Raw genomic sequence first — 19183 nt, forward strand, 5'->3', positions numbered from 1 at the left:
TGCAATTTTTTTGGCCTGTCTGGTTTATGATTTTTCAAGTTCAGCCTTGTCTCTAAATATTTCTGTCATCACAGATTTCATGGGTATGATTGTGGGTGTATGAAGGTCAGGTTTGCATTCTGAGACCTTTTGAATTCTTTCTGCAGTTCTGAGTACCTGGAATACGTTACAGGCCCTTTGTGTGTCCCTTTCCTTGAACGTCTGGGGAAGACTGGAATGGACCTTCTGAACCCAGGCTATCACAAAAGGGATGCTGTTCTGCAAAAAGTACAGGAGTGCTTGGTGGGTATGGCTGAGAGGGGTCAGCAGAGGAGGAGACACCATGGAGGAGTAGAGAGTCACCTACATGAGTTCTTCACCCATCCATCTGTATTCTTTTAGGGGTTTATGTGTTGTATCAATTTTATTGTTCGTTCCTTAAGGAAACCTTTTTATAGCTTGCTTAGCAATTTTCTTTGACTCCATGCATGTTACAAAGTGCTCTCACAAAATGTCACTGCTGGCCAGGACAGCCTGGAGCTGACCAGTTTGAACCTGGAGCTGCTCCCCTGGCTCCAAGTGCCAGTCCAAGCAGAGCCGTTGTGGCACGGAGAGCTTCATGGGAGAGGTGGTGGCACCAGGAGGATTTTGTGACTTCTGCAGTCTGGAAGCTGCAGCACTCCCCAGTTTTTAGGGGAAACTAGTTCTTTGAGTTCTTCAGGCTATTCCTGTCCTTACACACAGTACCAGCTGTATAATCCCCAGTGTTTTGGCAGCTGCTTGAGAAACCCCTCAGAGCTCAGCCTTCTAACAGCAAGGCCCCTCTGCTGCAAGGGGCCGGGTGAGTGCTGCCAGACAGAACTGCCCCAGCTCTGCAGGTGCTGGGTGGTCACATTCTTTATGTGTGATTCAGTATGGAATAAAGAATACTGAAAGCTCTGAGGAGTGCTTATGAAATATCACCAGTTGGATTGGTAAAACAAAAAATGTAAGGCAGTCTCAGCAGAAATTGTAGATTAAGTTGCCAGTGCAAACTGTTGTGTCTTTGTTCCTTAGAGCTTAAATGAGTTGTGATGCAGCTGAATGGTACAGGGCAAGAGCCAAGGTTACCTCTGCCAACAGGGCAAATACTTCTTGTTTCAGAACAGCTCCATTGCTGATGAATATGATGTTGACCTCCTTGGAAATCTAATCTGCCACTTACCTCCAGCCTTTCTACATGACAGAATGTCCCTGAAGGCAATGGCAGCAGCCCTGCGTCAATTCAAACTTTGCCAACAGCTCAGCCATGAGCAGAAGACTGAAATTAAATACAAATTCCTTCAGTTATATGGGTAAGGTATTGGATACACCACCTTGGTCATGCTGATGGTTAGGCCATGCAAACACCAAGCATTTGCTTTGCCCAGATGAACTGCAGTGGAAACAGCACAAAGCACCTTCTGTCACTGCCCAAACTTGGGGTCTTCTCCACTAGAATGACATTTCTATTTTTGTGTGTAATGTGATAACTGTGGAACAAAATACAACCCCAGGGGCATCCTGCATGAGTTAAGTCCCAGAAGAAAAGGAGAGAAAGTGTAATGTTTGGGGGGGGCAGGCAAACAGACTCACTGGCCTGGCAAGAGAAAGGGGTTATAAGCAGAGAATGGTGCAAGAATGCAAAGAATGGGAAAATAGAAGTGGGATACTTGGTGTGCTGGTGTGAGAAGACAAGTAAAGAAGACTGCAGGCACCTGTGGCAATAGGAGAGAGTAGAGAAGAAGCAGAGGGATATAAAGTTCGAGCATCTAAAGCAGCAGACTAGGGCGGCTTTTTGGGTGTCACTAAGGACTCAGAATAAGAGGATGAATGCAACCTCACTGGTTATCAGTCATGTAAAGAACAAAGCCATCCTCTGTCTGGCAAGAATATACTGTTTCTCTCTTGCATATTCCCTTAGAAGAATCTTGCATTTGAAAAGGGAGACTGGATGTGCAGTTTCTAATCACCCCTTAGCCCCAAAGTCCGTGACTTAATCCACCTAATCACGTTAGATGCTGTTCAGCTTCCTGCTAGTCAGCATTTTTCAGTGATAGAATAGCTGTATTTTCCAGCAGATTGCACCCCTGCATTGATCTTCATACAAATCAATGTTATTGAATCTTGGCACACTGTGCTAAATAAGATTTAACTTTATTTTATATAATTTAATTTTGAAGATATTTAAACATCCTCATAGTGGAGCAACAAAGCAAATAAAGTTGTTTGTAGGAACATGAGCTAGTAACAAATTTGTTACTATCCTCTTCTGTAGGCTCTGTCAGGCTGAAAATAACTTAGATCTAAGTGCTTTATTAAGTCTCCCACCAAATGGGTTGACTAACATTTGTCAGATTTGGATGATGTTTCTACTTCTCTTTTGATAACCATTTTGCAGACTACTATTGCAATATGAACTGACAGAAAATGGTAAATTTTCTTTCAAAGAAAGAATTATTTCTCCCTGTTCAATGACTGTAATGCTAAGAACACTTGACTATTGAAGGAGAGCTCCATCACCACCGTATTTGAAGGGTTTTTCTGATTATATTGTGAATTCCACTAATGCCCCATGTCCAGAGAGATGAGAAAATGCAATCTGATGCTTATAACAATGAATCATCACATTGGCATAGAACTGCCTGTGTTTTCTGTATAATAAAGTATCATAAAAACACTGAAGTTTTAATATTATTGTTGTAATATTCTTTGTTAATATATTTTTTCCAAATATTTTTCAGCTCCTCAAACAACTGGACAGCAGAAACAACATTAGATGTTGGACCATTCATAGCTCTGCTGTCAAAAGAGGAATTAAATGTCCTCGCTGAAAAGGTATGCTTTTATTAAAAACTTTAAATTTGTAACAGATATTTTAGAACTTGGATTTATGAATGTCATAATGCAGTCTAAATTTTGTAACCTGAATGCTGAACTAGGTAAATAATTCTTTTGTCAAGGAACCCTGTGTTAATGTTTCACATATTCTTGACTCCATCAGAGAGATTTCTTCTTGAGTAATGTTACTATAAACAATTACTTGCATGTGTACAATGACAATTGTACATTGTCACATAGGAAAAAAAGGGGCATTTATAGTGATGCAGACTCCTTTTTGGTACTTTACACCTTGCAGTGCTCTTTACTCTATCCTCCTGCCTTCCAACCATAAAAGTTGTGTTTCTTATCCTGTTATTAGTGGAATAATACTGATCCAATTAGCATTTACTCATGTGGCCCTTTGCCCTGAGGCCAGTGTAGCACAAGTAACAATAACTGATGGCCTCAGCATTGCACTTTGTAGTTTCCTTGCCCTCTTTAGTTCATATAATCTTAATTATTTTATGCATAGGAGTAAACTATACTGGAATGAGGGATTCACTCTTCAGCAGAAATATGTGAACACAGTCAGTAGCTTTTCCACTGAAGATAGTGCTTATAATTGACCAGATAGAATAGGACTCTTCAAAGGAAAGGAAGGTGTCTAGCAGGGTGGAGGAGAGAGGTCAGAAAAGCCTAAAGAGGGCCAACAGGTCAAAGTTATTTCTCATCATTTAATTGGGTCCCTATCCTCAATTCATATACTTATCTGGCAAATTTAAAATAAGAGAAATGCAGCCCGAAATGGTGGAACTCATTGCTCCAGGAGAGGCTGGACACAGATGCCAATCAGACAGTGCTCAGGTGTTGCCAGAAGCTGAGAGGGCATACAGGAGGGAGAATCGCTCAGAATTTGCTTTGTTCCTCATTTTTTCCCCCTCAAATGTTTGCTGATGACCCTTTCAGTAGCAGCCAATTACTCTTTTCTGAAACATCTGGACAATGAGACGAGACTGAACTGTTACTAACCCCTGCTTTGCTAAAGTCTGCACAAGTCTTTCTTCACAAATTGATTTGTTTTAAAAGGAAGAGAAGCCTTATTTATTTTTTCTTTCCTTTTGAAGTTCCCAGATATCATTTTACAAATAGCAAAGACAATTGGACCAGTTTCTTCAGCTGAAGAGCTTCTATCAACTGTGTTCAAGTCAGTCTCCAATGGCACTGGCAGCATCCACTCATCCCTCAGCAGAGCTGGTCAGTATTGCACCAGGGCCTCTGCAAAGTGCTGCCATTTGGGGCTGAGATGGTATAATTCAAACAGACTTTGTCTCACTTTGTCATCATATGCATTCTGAGAACCAAACAAAAAAAGTGAAGTATTGAGTAACTTGTAGACTTTCAGCAAAAAACAGTGAGAATCTTCATTCTGCTGCTCATCGGAGTTGTATAATGCACTAGTTGCTGAAACACTTTAATTACAGGATTGCATAAATTAAGCATTTCCTGTGGTCTTTCTGAGTCCACAAAGGAAAAAGATGAATGATTTGAATTAGAGGGGTTTGTTAATTTTTATTTTTTTTTAATTTTTACTTTGTAATCTAATTGAAACCCCTTGAATTAAAAACCTGTGAAGGTGACAAGTTACTGTTGTGCCAAAAGATTGCACATAGTTAATCCTTTGCCAGACATGAGCATATGGTGACTGATCTGTTCTTAAATCTGACAGTGGTGGCACTGCGTTTTTTCTGTCCAAATGGACAGAGTTTGTAATTGTCTAAAAGGTATTTTAATTAGCAACCAAATTAATCTATTAGAATATCTGGTGACAAATGCATAATTTTCTTTATATGAGATAGATACTCTGACTATATTCTATTATTATAATAACAACTATTCTTTCTCTTATCTGAAATTCACCCAGGCAGAATTTTTAAGCTGTGCCATCCTGTGCCACGAAAAACAATCCTGCTGTGGGGGAAGCTTTTGAAAAGCACCAATGGGAATTTAGACCCAAACATATTCAAGGAGTTTCATATTGTCTGCCTTTGTCTTTGAAAACCTCCATGGTTCTCTGCCTAACAGAATAGAGGTTCCAAATTCTCAGCAACCTCTGGGCCACCATGGAAATCCATCTGCTTGTATAGCAGGAACTCTGTATGATGACTGTGTGTATCTGGGAATGAATTTGCCTCTTACAATGCTGTATTCATAAGGCAGAGAGAGGTGCAGGGAGTTCTAAGGGTTTATTTTTTTCATAGCCTGAAACAAAACATGACCTCAGTTGATCAGAGGAGTGATTACACAATTATCAGGCTCTAACAAAAGCAGGACTGAGCTGGTGAAATAGCAGGGTGTCAGTTAACCTATATGCATGAAATTCACTCTTTCTTCAACAAGTAGATCAGCAGATCATAAGCCATATTTCTTTAGATATGGACCACAGGACTAAAGGTTCAGCAGCAGGTATTTCAGTCTGCCTGTGTCCTTATGTGTTCTTTTTTAAGCCTCTGGATCTGCATGAATCCCAGAGACTTCTCTAATCAGCCCAGCTCATGTCCAGTGCAGGTGCAGAACTCTCTCATCTGCAATGCAAGGCTAATGCAAACCTGCCAGCAAAGCTGATAGTCTTTGTCAAAGGATAACTTGGCTCTAAGACTGTGGAGGCTCCTCAGTCTTCACTTGGGGTGCACAAGCTGAGCTTGAGGGAATCTGGGAGATGAGAAGTTGAAGGATTGTTTGTGCTACTCCAGGAAATGCTTCTGGTATTGAACTTCTGTTACCAGACATAATTTTATCAGCTCCATACAGCTCACACAGTAAGGAATGAAGTTTAATTACTGATTTGTAAATCATACAAAAAAATTTGGTATTATGAAAATTACATTGATGAATAACATTGATGCAGAATAACATTGATGCATTTCATGTCACCAATGCTATGTTGTGTTTCTCACAGACCAGTTGTGAACTAATGTTAATAACAGTAGCAATTACCAGTTACAGAGTTCTTGCTTCTATGTCAATATCAAGATTAAAAACAAAGGTTTTAAGGTGCTTAAGGCAAGATGGAACATGAAAAGCAAACCTTGGGAACTGTGTCTGAGATGCTACCAGACAGCAGTGGCAGTGCTGGAGAAAATTTAGATTTTTCACCACAAGCACTGAGATATTATAATGTAAATAAATGGTTTTTGTCAAACTAAATGTATAGCAAAAGGAAGAGGAAAGTGGCATCAGGTCAAAACTCTAATTAGTATTTCCCTCTTTAATTTCATCAGTGTATCTGGTGTGTTAAAAATTATAAAATCAATGTTTTTTTTCAAGGACACGAAGTCTTAGGTTTTCATGACTTGGGGAAGGGTGGTGCACTGTGTCTGGATGGGGAGCATTTACATGAGAAAAGCTGACCTTCTGCAGCAGGGGAAAGGGAAACAATGCAGCTACACAAGAGGGAGGTAAAGGGAGAGCAGAAGATCAGCTGGTACAGTGGAAGCTGAACAGCATTTTCATTTGCTCAACAGATTCAATCTTTTCAGTGTTCTACCCACTACTGCAGCTTCCTTTGATGCAAATAAATCCCTCCTCTGCCTCCTTTCAATGTACAAATCTACTTTGTACATCCTCGCTTTAATTTATTTATCTGGAGGAGCTTAGCTGAGGCACAGCATCTGTGAAATTCATGCTTTTTACTGGTAATGACCATATCCAAAGACATGTAGGGATTATTTGGTTTAGATAATTATTTAATAAGGTTTTCCTAAATTAGTGACAGGAGAGGGAGCAGTAAACAACCACATTAGTATTCTTATTTATGCTTTCCATCAGCATTAGAGGTAGATTATGCCAACAAAGACTAGGATTTGTTAAAACACACAATGGAAACTGTCTAGTTTGATAATGCATGGGCCCAGAGCCTGACTGTAAATAAGATTTTTTAAAGGCAGTTTGTCTGTCCAAACAGTGCTGTGTAAGTGAACAGCCCTCTCTAGATCCTGACATTTTAACAACAGGCTTGACATAACGAACAAGCACGGTGCTTCTCTGACACATCCAGCTTCTGTCTTCATCTTGTTTAAATGTCAGACAAGTCTTACAAGATATATCTCTATCAGGCATTTGAGAGTGCAAGGACCTCTCAGGTCTGTTACATTCCTGTTGAGTTGGATTCACTGTTTGAATGTGATGTTTATTCAGCTGAAACTCTTCTTGGTGAACTTCCACCAGGGTCATCCCAAACATTTGCATTTCACTCCTGTTGAATCAAGGTTCCTAGCAAATGGTGGTTTTACCTCAGAACAAGCCCTTACCTGGGTTTTGATGCCTTTAGAGAATTAGACTTGAAAGAAACTTGCAAGATACTGGTAGTTCGTATTGCACACATCCATATTTTACTTTTATTGTGGCATCCTGCATTGTAACTGTTCTGAAATGTATGTCTGCTGTTGTCCAGCATGCACTGCTTTTGGAGTACAAAAAATATAACCAATGTCTTGCAAATTAGGCAAATTCTAGTTTTATATCCGGAACATTAGTAATATAAATATTTTTTAAATTCTTCAATTACAAAATAATTAATTTATCAATATCACATCAGCAGCAGTTAATTTTCATAGTCTGTTGCTCTCTTAAATATCAGTATTGCTTTGATTTATTTTGTCGTCTCTTTAATGAAAACTCTTGCTATTTGACCTTTTTCAGATTGCCTGAGAACCAGAGCTCCTTCTTCAAATGAAATAATTAAATTAGGAGAAGCAAATGTCTTTTGGTCAGTTCAGGAACTGAAATGCATGGACCCAGGGACTTTTGACAAAAATGTGGAGCTTCTTGGGGCTGTCTCAGGTTTTAACAGCTCCCAGCTGACTGCCTTGAAGGAAAAAGCCAAGCAGGTAACTATCCTGTCTGTGAAGGAAAATTAAATCTGTAATTTGATTTGGTGTTATTGAACTATGCAGTTCTAAAATAACTGTGCTATGTCAATATCACTACTGCCATGAGAATATCTATGGTTTATTGGAAAAATAATGTGAGGTGGTGATAGAAGACTATTGCCCTTGCTTTAGAGTCAACAGGCAAGTAGTTCTGAGTTATTGGCAGCTGAAATAATTAAGTGTTTTAGCTTTTGAATTGCTTTTCTGCTTGCTTCTTACTTTTCTTTCATAAATGAAAAATCAGCAAGCAGTACTAGGGGCTGTTGATTGCCCTGCTGAGAATTAAGCTTGGCATGTTAAACTGTCTACATGGATGTTAAATACAGCTTCCAGTGGGGTAAACCCAAACTGACTGAAAGGCAGTTATTGGCTGAGTAAAGTTCCTTCTTCCACCTTCTCAGAGGCAGGGACACACCCATCAGTGGGAAATTTTAGGGAGGAAAAACCCACCTACATTTTGTCTTTACCAGAAGTGCAGTCAGACAGAGGACTGTGCTGGGGGCAGCTCAGCACTCTGGCTGGGTCTGGGGCATTAACAGAGCTCTGAGCAGCCCTGCCTGAGCCAGTGTGGGCTGGCAGAGAAGTCAGACTTTGCTCCATCCCTGTTGTTGCCATTGCACTTCTCCCTGGGGGTGACCTCCTCTTGCTGCTTTGTGATTGCCTGCACTGCCAGGGAACCAACAAATTCCCAAACATACTTTCGGTTCAGCAAGGAAAAAAAGCCTTACGGTGCAGTAAGACAAATTGTTTTGGTTGCAGAAAACTCGAAGGTGAAGAGGGTACTGGCCCCAGCCCGAGTTCAGCTTCCTGTCAACAACATCTGCTGGAGGTTATCTGTTTTCTGCTTCCATCTCTGCATGGTTACTCTGTAATCCCCTTCTGTCAAAATGATCCAACATGTAAAAGTCCTTTTTAGGTTCCATCAGATCATTCTGACAGAATGAGGTTGGGAAACATTTACAAGTTGTAGTTGGCTGCAAGTAGTACAGAGTGCAAGAGGCTCAGAGACCTGAGGGCTGTGACCTCTGGAGGAAAGCAGGAGCAGGGGGCAATGTGGGCCTGGCCAGCATCTCCTTAAACCAGCAGCTGCAGCCAGTAGTGGAGCTGACCATGGATTTTGGGTAAATAAGGCCAACTGTGCAATTTTTAGCAGTGAAGCTCAGCTTTTAAAACAGTGGAACTGCAGGTGCTTGAAGAGAAGTGGCACTGCCCAGATTTCAGAAAACAGATGGTGACTCTGCAGTTGTGTCTCTGCTGCCTGGTTGCAGGAAGATAACTGCAGCAAATGTATTCTTCCCAAGCCAGCTTCCTTCTGTCAGCAGGGACACAGGTGGGTAGGAAAAGGGGAAAAAATGTAATCCTAGAAGAAAATAAAAACAATGCTCCCCTTACATAGTGGAAATTACTATTCTTTACGGCAGTGCAACATACTGGTGTACTTATAGAGTGATACCAGTTGTAGGGAAATTGCCAACACGGTTGATACTTTCACATTTCTGACAATATTCCAAGACACACAGATCTGTAGTGCACTGAAAAGCAGTATATACTGTCTGTGAGTGTTTGTACTGATTTCTGCTAGACAAAAACAGACTTCCTATATATTAATTTCAAAATGCAATGTGGTGTTACTCTGAGCACGAGAAATGAGACAGGACAGGCAAAGCTCTTTGAAATTATGTGCATAGATGCTGTTATGTTATTAACATCTTTGATTAAAGGTTCATTAAGGCTGAACTACTCATTGTTCCAAACTAATTCAAAAAGTCTAGTTATCAGATTGTGTCTTAATGAAAGTAAGAAGCTTAGCTCACTTGTAAGTGGAAGGTCTCCCAGGTCTGCAGCAGTGACAGCTGCATGGATCTGTAGTCTCTAGGTGAATGAGGACAAAGGAGTGTTTCAGTTTCATGTGTTGTGTTATTTATATCATTCTGCCTGAGATATTACCCAGCACTGTCAGATAATACTATTTATGAAGTACTTCAAATTCTGTAGTTTGTGGCCTAGATCTGGAAACAGACACTTGGCATTTTTGCCTGCATGTGTTTCATGTATCTCTTAAGCTAGAGAATGAAAAGCTTTAAAATTAGGCTAATGCTTTTTATTATCTATTTTCTTTAGAAAGGATTGAAGTTTCCCAGACTTAGACCATTTATGACATTGTAAAACCAACATAAAAAGTCTGGTGGAAACTCAGTTGGGAGGTACAAGTCCAGCAATGCATCTCTTAAACAAATCCTTAACCCGAGGGTCATCACTGGGAAAAGCACCCTGGCAGCTCTGGGGCTGCTCTGTGTTGGATATGCTTGTTGGTATGAACAGCAGAGAGCCTGCAGCTCTGTGTAAGGAGTATTTAATTTTAGATATCCAGATTCCTGAGCTCTACTTTTATATTTTCTGGAGACTGTACAGCTCCATGTCTATCTGATGGTGAAAAACACTTATTTAGTAGGCAACTGCAGACATGCTCTTCAGCAAGTCCCCACTAGCTTTGTCCTTTCTAACTTCTTGAACAAAACTTAAGTTGTAGCTGTCCTGAAGTGGAGTAAATATTTTTCTGACTCAGAGAGTAACCCAGCCCTGGGCTTTTAGTTTTAATTTTCTAGGTGGAATTAGCAGCACAGTGTTATACTAGAATCCTGTCATGTACTTACTGACACAAAGCAGAGTTGCTGAAGTACATGAGAGCTTTAAAGTGAGCATTTTTTTTAATGTGTGCCTGTCTTGTTCAAGTCACTTCCTCCGGCCAAAACCCAGTGTCTTTTTCTGTAAAGGCAATTGGCCACATCCGGGTAGATACTGCCCACTGTCTACAGACTTCTTGTACTGTCAACTAAACGTAATTGATAGTTCCGGCCTCTGAAAATTCAGCTCTTGATGGACTTTTATTATTCTTTACTCAGGCAGAACTTTTCCTGATACCAAAACTTCTTTTGTGCTGCTCAGTGACAGCTTTTCGATCACTATAACTTTATTACAAATAAAGTAAAAATCAGGGAAGTTTAAATAAGTTGGTACTGGTTTAGAAGAGCCCCTGCTTATTTCTTTGGGTTTCTTACAACACTTTAAAAATTTAACTGTATCTGTACAAACACTTTAAAATTATTTTTAATTTTAACATTGTAGGAACACAATCTAGTAATCAGAACTTTAGGAACTGGTTCTTTGTCTGTATTACTTGATTCTCTGTCTTTCCTTGTCAGTGACTGAGCCGGGGTGACTGGTCACAAAAGCAACTTAAAGTCAGTCCCCTGGAGTGATTGCAGGTGGGTAGAAGCCTGGGTAGTGCAGGTGCTGCTTTCTTGGCAGTATAACAGTGTGGACCTAGGCACAGATTCCCATTTTTATTGTTCTTAGTGGTTTTGCTCCTACAGCCACATTTCCAGCAGTTCCTATTCTGACTCATCAACAAGTCCAAGTTGTAAAAATTGCAGCATTTTTAGATCACCTAATCATTATTGGTGCAGAAACTCAAAAACCTTCACAATTCCTAAGGTCTGCCTTTTGTGTGCAAAGAGGAATATTCAGGTTTTAGGACTATAAAACCAAGGGCTCTGAGAATGGTGTATATAGAGGAAGAGTCATAATGATCTAACAGATATTAATGGCTCTTGTCCAAAGGTTTGGGGGTTGCTGCCAGACTGGAGGAGTTACCAAATCATCTCCCTGGGCCGCATTGCTCTGGCTCTCACTGAGCAGGAAATCATAGAGCTGGACTTGCACTCCATCGACGCCGTTTCTGTTCTTAGTCAGCAAACAGAATGGACTCTTACCCAGGTGAGTGAGTTACTGAATGTACTCCTGGTGAAAGGCTCTGGATTCGTGGCTTTTGGGACTCAAGTCCTGGAATTGCCTAGAAAACAGATCCAGAGATCCACACTACTCCCTGCTGCTTTTGTGCAGCTGTGACCCCAGTGAAAAGTGGCCAGGCAGGTCAGCACTGGTGTCTGCCTGGATAGGGCTTCCCTGGGGAAGTGGCCAAGACAGCATCAATCACTGTGAATTGGGATGGAGATGAGTGTGTTCTTTAGCACTTGCCCACTAAGCAGTGGAAAGAGATCAGCAGGTTTCCTCACACTGTCCCTGGAATAGACACTACTGCTAGGAGTATTAGTCCTTCCTAGCTAAGGACAATCACAGAATAGGTAGTGTGCCACAATTAAGATCCATTGCCCTAGAAGTCCTTTATTAGCAAATACACTCCTCTCATGTTCCTTTCGTTGAATCACTTCTAGTTATGTCAATGGGACTTTCATAATATGAAATTAAAACTTCCATTTATATATGGAATTGGCAGCATATTTCTGACTTTGTGGCCCATACCATCAGGGCTCTGTGGCTGCACAGATGCTGACATGGTGGCAGTTCTGGCAGAATATCACAGATTTGTTTAATAGATTTGTGTTCTGAAGGGCGCCATAAGAAGGAAGCACTTGGGAGGATTTATACAGGACTAGTTTGCTTTTGAGGTTTCCTGCTGTCAATAAGAGTAGTTAGTTAGAAGATTAATTCTGCTGAATTTCAGTTGTCTAAAACTTAGGCAGCTAGTTATTTGAAGGTCAGCATTGTGGATAGATTAGGAAATCTTGGAAGATGGCTTGGGTTGTTTCTTTCACTGGCTTTGGAGGATGTCTTAAGGCTTAAGATGGACTCAAAGTTTTTAAAGGGTTAATTTAAAATGAGCACCATCCTAAATTACTTTAGCTTGCAAAGGCACTTTGGTACCAATATCCCATTCATATCTGAAAATTAATCCTAAACACAGGTCACCACTCATATATGGCACATATATAAGACAAGTGATCCTGAGTATTAAAAATAATAAAAATTACATATTGATCCCCTTTGGTATTTGATGTTTTCTTGTAGCAATTTAACTGATTCTGAGAAGCAATCCAGCACCATTTCTTCTTGTAAAGGCTTTCCTTGTGACCTGGCAGAAGAAGTACAGAGTGTTTTCACACCGTTTGCGTTTAGCAAGTGGTTGGGTAACAGTGCCCTGTTTTAGTGTGACATGTAGGTGGTGACAGTGCTCCTCCTGAAGGCCAGGGCTGTACACTGGGGAGGCTCAGGATATATATTTATGCTCCATAGCTTCTGTTAAGATTTTAAGCATCTAGTAACAAACCCTTCAATTATATTTACCCTGTTCATGCATACTATCTTACTGCTTTTGTAGGCAAGAGCTATTTTGCAAGGTTTTCTAGATGACTCTGGCCAGACCATCAGCACACTAAAAAGTTTTGATCTAGTTGGATTAGGAGCTGTTCTCTGTGCTTTGAACTCCACAGAAATCACATCCATAAGGACTTCTGAATTCAGGTACTGCATTTTATATCTAATTAAATATTTATTAGTAACTCTATTGATAAAATTTATTGTGCCATTTTTGTTCCATCAAGATTTTCAGAGCCTAAAGGACACCTTTTTACATTTTAAATGCTTTTAGAAAAGCAGAAGGCGTGCAGCAGTTTAAAACACATTCTTTTACAGTCTTCCTCTGCCATTTATATCCCACCATTTAAGTACTGCATTGAAAAATGCAGGTTTTTGCTCAAAACCTGAAATGTTTGTATGCAATTTGTATACATATATTTTAAATTGAAAGTGGATTTTACAGTCTTCTTATAGCAGGCTAAGTATATTTCAGGCCTATTTAGTACTGCATGTAATTGCAACTTGTAATGATGACCTTGTTGCCTTTTGCAGTGCTGCAATTGCAAGAATTGGCTTACTGTTTTGTAGCACCCCTGTTCTGAGGCAGTTTAAGAAGATGACAGAATCCGTGTTTGGTGCTGCTACCAGCTGGAATGGCTCTGTTTTACAGGAAATTGGTACTATAGCAGGTAACAAAACTACCTCCAGATGATGATGGTTGTGAAGCATTGCTATTAAGAGACAGTTTCACCTAGCTGGGGATTTTTCGAGACAGGCAAAAGACATTTCTTCCAGAGGGGGCTCACCTGTGGGGACAGACATCGAGCAATTTCAGAAGTACTAAGAAAAATTGTGGTATTCTCTGTAAGGTTCTGTAAATCTGATCCAACTGACCTTGGGAAGCACAGTCTGAAGTTACTTGGGTCCTCTAAGCTGGAAAGGGTGAATCAAGGAGGGCAAAACCAAGCAGGATTCCAGACCCCGTGTCTCTTTGTGAACCAGGCTGTACTGGGAGGAACTGTGCTCTGGCTGCCCAAGCATCCTGTCTGGAAAGAATGGGCTGCCGAGGGAAGAGCACAATGGCACAAAGATTGGCCTGGAGTGATACTTCTCCAGAGTGTTCCTGTGGCCTCGGAGATCTCCTGAGCCAGAGGTCACTCCCAGTTTTGTTCCTGGATTGGTTTCTCTTTTATCATTTAACTGCACATTGAACTCTCATAATTTTTAGCATCCCCAGTGCCTGTGGCAATGTTTCCCTACCGTAACCACCTAAGTTGTGGAAAAGTCACTCCCACTGCAGGATTGTGCTCACTAACCATGGATCAGAAGAGACTGTCAATGAGCTTTCTCTAATAACATTGCTTATGATTTTATAGGTTTTTCTAACTCTCTTTTCCAAGATAAAGCAGTTCAGGAAGAGTACATTCCATGTTAATGGCTAAGGTCAGATGATTTGTAATGCTGAATTATAATGAAAGAAACAAAATATAGAAAGAAACAGCATCTCTTTATATAACACCCTAGAATAAACAACTTATTATGTATTTTTTATAAATGCTTAAAGATTATATTACCTTAAAAATAAATTTAATAAAAAGAACATTAACCGAGCTTTGTTTCTATTATGTGGGTTTTTTAGGTGGTTTGAATGAGGATGAATTAAAAGCTTTTGATAAAAGTTTGATGCCATATCTCCAGCCATCAGCAGTAAGACATATACCTCCTGAAATTTTCCAAGTAAGAGCTTGATTACTGAAGAAGTTACTAAATTTCTATTGTTTTTACTCTAGTATAAATAAACAGTACTGATTTATAGGTTTTGGGTTTGGGCAAAAAATTTTCTGTGGTCTGTTAAGTGAGAGACCATCAAGGGTCTGGAACATTAACTTTCAGTTGTATCATCTGTATTTGTGTTGCCCATGAAATATGTTAGACAAGCTTTATTCATCCTTCAGAATGCATCCCAGAAAAAAAACAAGTATCACAAAACAGGGAATGGACACTGTATTTTCCAAAGTTTTATTCAGATCTGATTTTTTGTCTCTGTTTATTAACATTTGCTGTAATAGCTACAGATTTCTCTGCTGATTGTGCAAGAGCTGTTTTATTAACCTAAAATCTGGCACCATTCTCCTGAGTTAGCTCTGAAAAACAGATTGTGCAGGCAGACACATCAGAAAGGAATTACATCTAATTACAGCAGTACTGAATGTGGACCAGAAATTAGAACAGGGATCCTGAGATCATTGCCCCGACTTTCTTTGACTTAGTGACAAGATTAATATTCTGCCTGGACTGGTCTCTTTCAGATCTTCAGGCAAGCAATGGACAGATGAGCTAAACAGAGAGTTAACTGTGTCAGCTCCCATAAAAAAGAAAAACTCCTTGAGTATTAGCTGTTTGTGCACAGTACCACTGACAGTTCAGATAGGCATAAAATGTCCTTACAGAAACTATTTCTTTGCAAAACTGCTCTGTATCATCTTGTAGAATTTCCATCGAACAATATCTTTGTTAGTAAGAGTAGTAATGATACAAAAGGTGTTTAACAAAAAGCAGGGTACCTCTTTGGAAGAGTTTTCTGTATTTGAAAGATTCAAAGAAGATTTTGGTTTTACATGGATTTTGCATGGCCTCATTTTGCAGCTGTATAAATTATTCAGATTTTGATTTATGAAAAGTTACACTGTATTATGTACTTCAAGTGATTTAAGAAGATGCTCAATTCAAAATGTCTGAACCTGTAGGCATTTCTGTGAGTTTGCTCAGTTTAAACCAGCACATCATTTGGTAGACAATGAAAAATGGGCAAGGGTTTACTCCATCATCTGACCTACTTGCCAGGGGAATTTTGTCTTTCCAAACTAGAACCTGGATGCAGAATTATTACAAGAAAAAAAGCTTGTTGTGTAGGAGGGTTAAAATGCTTGTGACTGCAGAATGTTAACTAGAACTAAAGCAATCCAGCCTGCCCAATAATGCAGGCTTTACAAACTGGTTAATTGCTATGTGATATAAGATAATTACTGTAGGATTATGATTGCCATGTTTAATTTTTAAACTTAATTGAACAAACTGGGAAGATTTTCAATCTAAAAGAGAAAATTGAATAATAAGATTAAAGCATGGGGTCTTTTAATCTCATTGCTCTACTGCTAACTATAATCAAAGGTCAAATGTAAGTTCAAGTGAGGTTGCTTGGGAGCAGATATGAGGAAATAAATTAAAACACAAGAGGTTGCACAACACCATCAGTCTTTGAACAAATCAGAAAATAAATGTCTGGAAAATTAAACTCCAACAATATATTGAAGGAGTGTACAATACAGTGCTGGCATAGACAGCTTCCCAAGCTGTCAGCTCCCAGCATCAAAGAGAAAGGTGACAGATAGATGAGTGGTCAGGGAAGTAAATGAATATAGAGGATTCTTTTAAGCTCTATTGAGCTCTTTTATAGCAACACAGTGTTGAAGTCTATTGTCCCTCATTCCAAATGCAAGGCAGTGCTGACTTCTAATTCCTTACCTGCCTTCTATAATTGACAGCCTAAACCAATTTTTCTGTCTTTTGTTCCTCCCAGGCTTTGTCCCCAGAACAAATAGCAAACCTGGGCCCTGAGAATGCCGCCATGGTTACAGGATCTCAGCGGGAGCATCTGGATGCATCACAGCTCCAGAGCCTGGGGCTGGCACTGGATGGAGCCAGGACCAGCAGCCCAGAGACACAGAGCACTGTAGGATCTTCCCAGGAGGGGCAAACCCCAGCTCCCAGCGGTGAGTGGAGTCCTCCCTGCTCCTGCCTAGGGGAAGGGCACACACCAGTGGGGTGTGAGATCTCACAGCACGCATCAGGGTCATATCATCAGGGTGGGTTATAGTGAATTTACTAATCAACTTCTACAGTCGTGCCTCAAATCACATGCCTGACCGAGACAAAAAGCCAGAAGGATGCTGGATTTACCCACAACACAAGGTAATGGAGGAAGACTGTCAGATGGCATCAGCAGGTATCTAGTAGCATTACACTGTGCTAAGCACTAACTTGTGTAAAAGGTAGTCTGAAACAGTGAGCTTTTCCCTCTCCTTCTATCCCATATTCTTTGCCTAAATTTAAGGCAGGGATCTCCATCTCTGGACCTTCAGATCAGAGCCTTTATGTGCACCAGAATGTTGTTTGCAGAGCTGGGAAAGGAGGAAGTACTGGGGTGGATTTCCATCTTTATCCAGACTGCAGGACCACTGAATAGTTTTTCCTGCCATTCCCATCCTGTTTGGAATTAAAGCTTATACCTCAGTTGTTTAATCTTTTTCATATTTCAGTTTATACTGAAGTCACACTGGTGATGTCAATGGATGTGTTATGATGAGAGAGTTTGCACATAGTCGAGACAATGTTGAGAACTTATCCCTATCAGACAGCAAATTTGTTGCTTCCAGGGACATCAGTGAGATGTTAGCTGTTGGAGGAGCGAGAGGGAAGCTGAAGTGCTGAAATAGGAATAAGGGGAACTAAATTGCTATGATGTTCTTGCTAGAATTAGACAGACCTTCCCAGAAGCCCCTGGGAAGTGGTCTTAGCCCTCTCAGGTATGACCTGTTCCTTCTGGAGGTCTGCCAAAGGGAGGACTTTTCCGGGAAAGGATCACCTGAGTTCTTGAGCTTCTTGTCCATTGTTCCCATCTCCCTATGAAATGCTTCTCTTTGGAGCTGTGTATGTTAAACTGGAAGTGACATCTCTTGAGACCTGAATGTAACTAGGATTCAGCCGTTGGAATTTGCTGCACCTCTTTGGGGAGGTGTAGATAAGACTTCTAGGCCTGCACTGTAGCGTGACTCTGAGAAATAAAGCCTTCTGCTTTCCAGGTGCTCCTTGTTTGAGCGGCTTTGGCATCTGGCTGTGTGCTGTGTTTACACTGCACCTGCTCTTCTGAACCCTCAAAGTTTGAGTTTGAGGTAAGTTATATTTTCAGTTAGAGGTAACCTCACAACAGAAGCACAGATCACCTGTAACAGAGAAAGACTGCAGGACTCTCTTCCTGCTTTGAACACAAACAATTATTGAATAATTTTTCTGTGTTACAAAGGTGTCTTGTACCTTGGTTAGGCTCTCTCTGAATCTAATCAAGGGGAAAACACTTTATCTTATCTTTATTGTAAAGCCAAACATAACAAAGTTGTATTTAAAACTCCAATCAATTACTGCATTGCTATTTGGAGCATGTTCTTGGTTTTACTCTGTGTTTTGCCTGTTCCAGGTTATTTATAAGATTTTATTTTACAAACACTTCTATTTAGTAGAGTATTGCCATTAACTTTCATTGGATTTAAACATTTTGACAGGCTAATATTTAAGAAGAGCACTGGTAGGCTTGACGTTTAGATACCAATCAGGCAAACTAAATGCTTAAGTATTCTACTTAGTCTTTAAGATTGCAAAGCAAGACATGTCAAAAGACTTAAAATTTTTCTTTGCTTTGATTTTCAGTGTCCTGGAGCTTACAACTGTGATGCTAGAGATAAGAGTGTCAGCTCAGCATGAACAGTAGAACCAAGAGGCTCTGAGATTTCTAAGCACAGAGTGGTTAAATTCTTACAAGCAAGGTCTCCATCTGCCATCACGATGAGAACTATCTCCTTTCCATAGCTTTACCATTAACAAGTTACACAGTATCCCTGCAAATACTTCAGGTTTAAAAACTGGAAATGGCTTATCTGTCTCATGAGAAAATCACTGAAATATAGAATTGTGTGTTAGGTAGGAACTTGAATTATTGGGGGGACAGGTAGCAGGGGACTGTTATTTGGAGGCTGATGTCTGTTACCTAGTGCTTTTTACATGGGCTAATTTGGTCACACTGTTGTGTCCTTTTGTTGGGTTTTCTTTTACTTCAAGTGTACATTCCCTGGAGAGGCACTATCCTTTTGTGTGGTGTAGTAGAAACTGCACTAAAAGTTACTGCTGTTGCAATAAAATAGCTTCATCTCCGGGCTGCTGGTTTAAATCCCGCTCAGACAAGAAGTGATAACAGGCTCTTAGAATTTAAGCACCTCTACCAAATGTAGTTTCCCCATGGCTGTTTGTACTCAGTACCAAACTGTTGATACTGAGGGCATTGGCAATACTTTGAGTATTTCATGTGACAAAATGCACCATGGAAACCTGCTTATGTTCATCAAGAGACAGTCCTTTCACTCCAGATGGGGTTGAAGTGTACACCTGGGAATCCTGAGGGGAAACTGTTAACTGTGCCTATGCACTACTAGGACTGTCAATCCAGT

General features: G+C 40.2%; 1 protein-coding gene across 1 annotated transcript in view; it reads left to right on the forward strand.

Annotated features, from left to right (window-relative positions):
• Positions 1–18501, forward strand: part of OTOA (otoancorin) — a 37138-nt gene extending 18637 nt beyond the window's left edge. Inside the window, exons 19-30 of the mRNA XM_014252409.2 lie at positions 147–282; positions 1123–1313; positions 2742–2835; positions 3945–4074; positions 7519–7706; positions 11370–11525; positions 12928–13070; positions 13458–13594; positions 14545–14642; positions 16486–16678; positions 17768–17857; positions 18390–18501. Coding sequence (XP_014107884.2) covers positions 147–282; positions 1123–1313; positions 2742–2835; positions 3945–4074; positions 7519–7706; positions 11370–11525; positions 12928–13070; positions 13458–13594; positions 14545–14642; positions 16486–16678; positions 17768–17835 — 1534 coding nt within the window. The 3' untranslated portion in view covers positions 17836–17857; positions 18390–18501. The remainder of the gene's footprint in view (positions 1–146; positions 283–1122; positions 1314–2741; positions 2836–3944; positions 4075–7518; positions 7707–11369; positions 11526–12927; positions 13071–13457; positions 13595–14544; positions 14643–16485; positions 16679–17767; positions 17858–18389) is intronic.
• The last annotated feature ends 682 nt before the right edge of the window (positions 18502–19183 follow it).

Source organism: Pseudopodoces humilis, chromosome 18 (assembly GCF_049639895.1).
Source record: "Pseudopodoces humilis isolate 2021_Gansu_Grassland_sample_001 chromosome 18, ASM4963989v1, whole genome shotgun sequence".
Classification (NCBI taxonomy): domain Eukaryota; kingdom Metazoa; phylum Chordata; class Aves; order Passeriformes; family Paridae; genus Pseudopodoces; species Pseudopodoces humilis.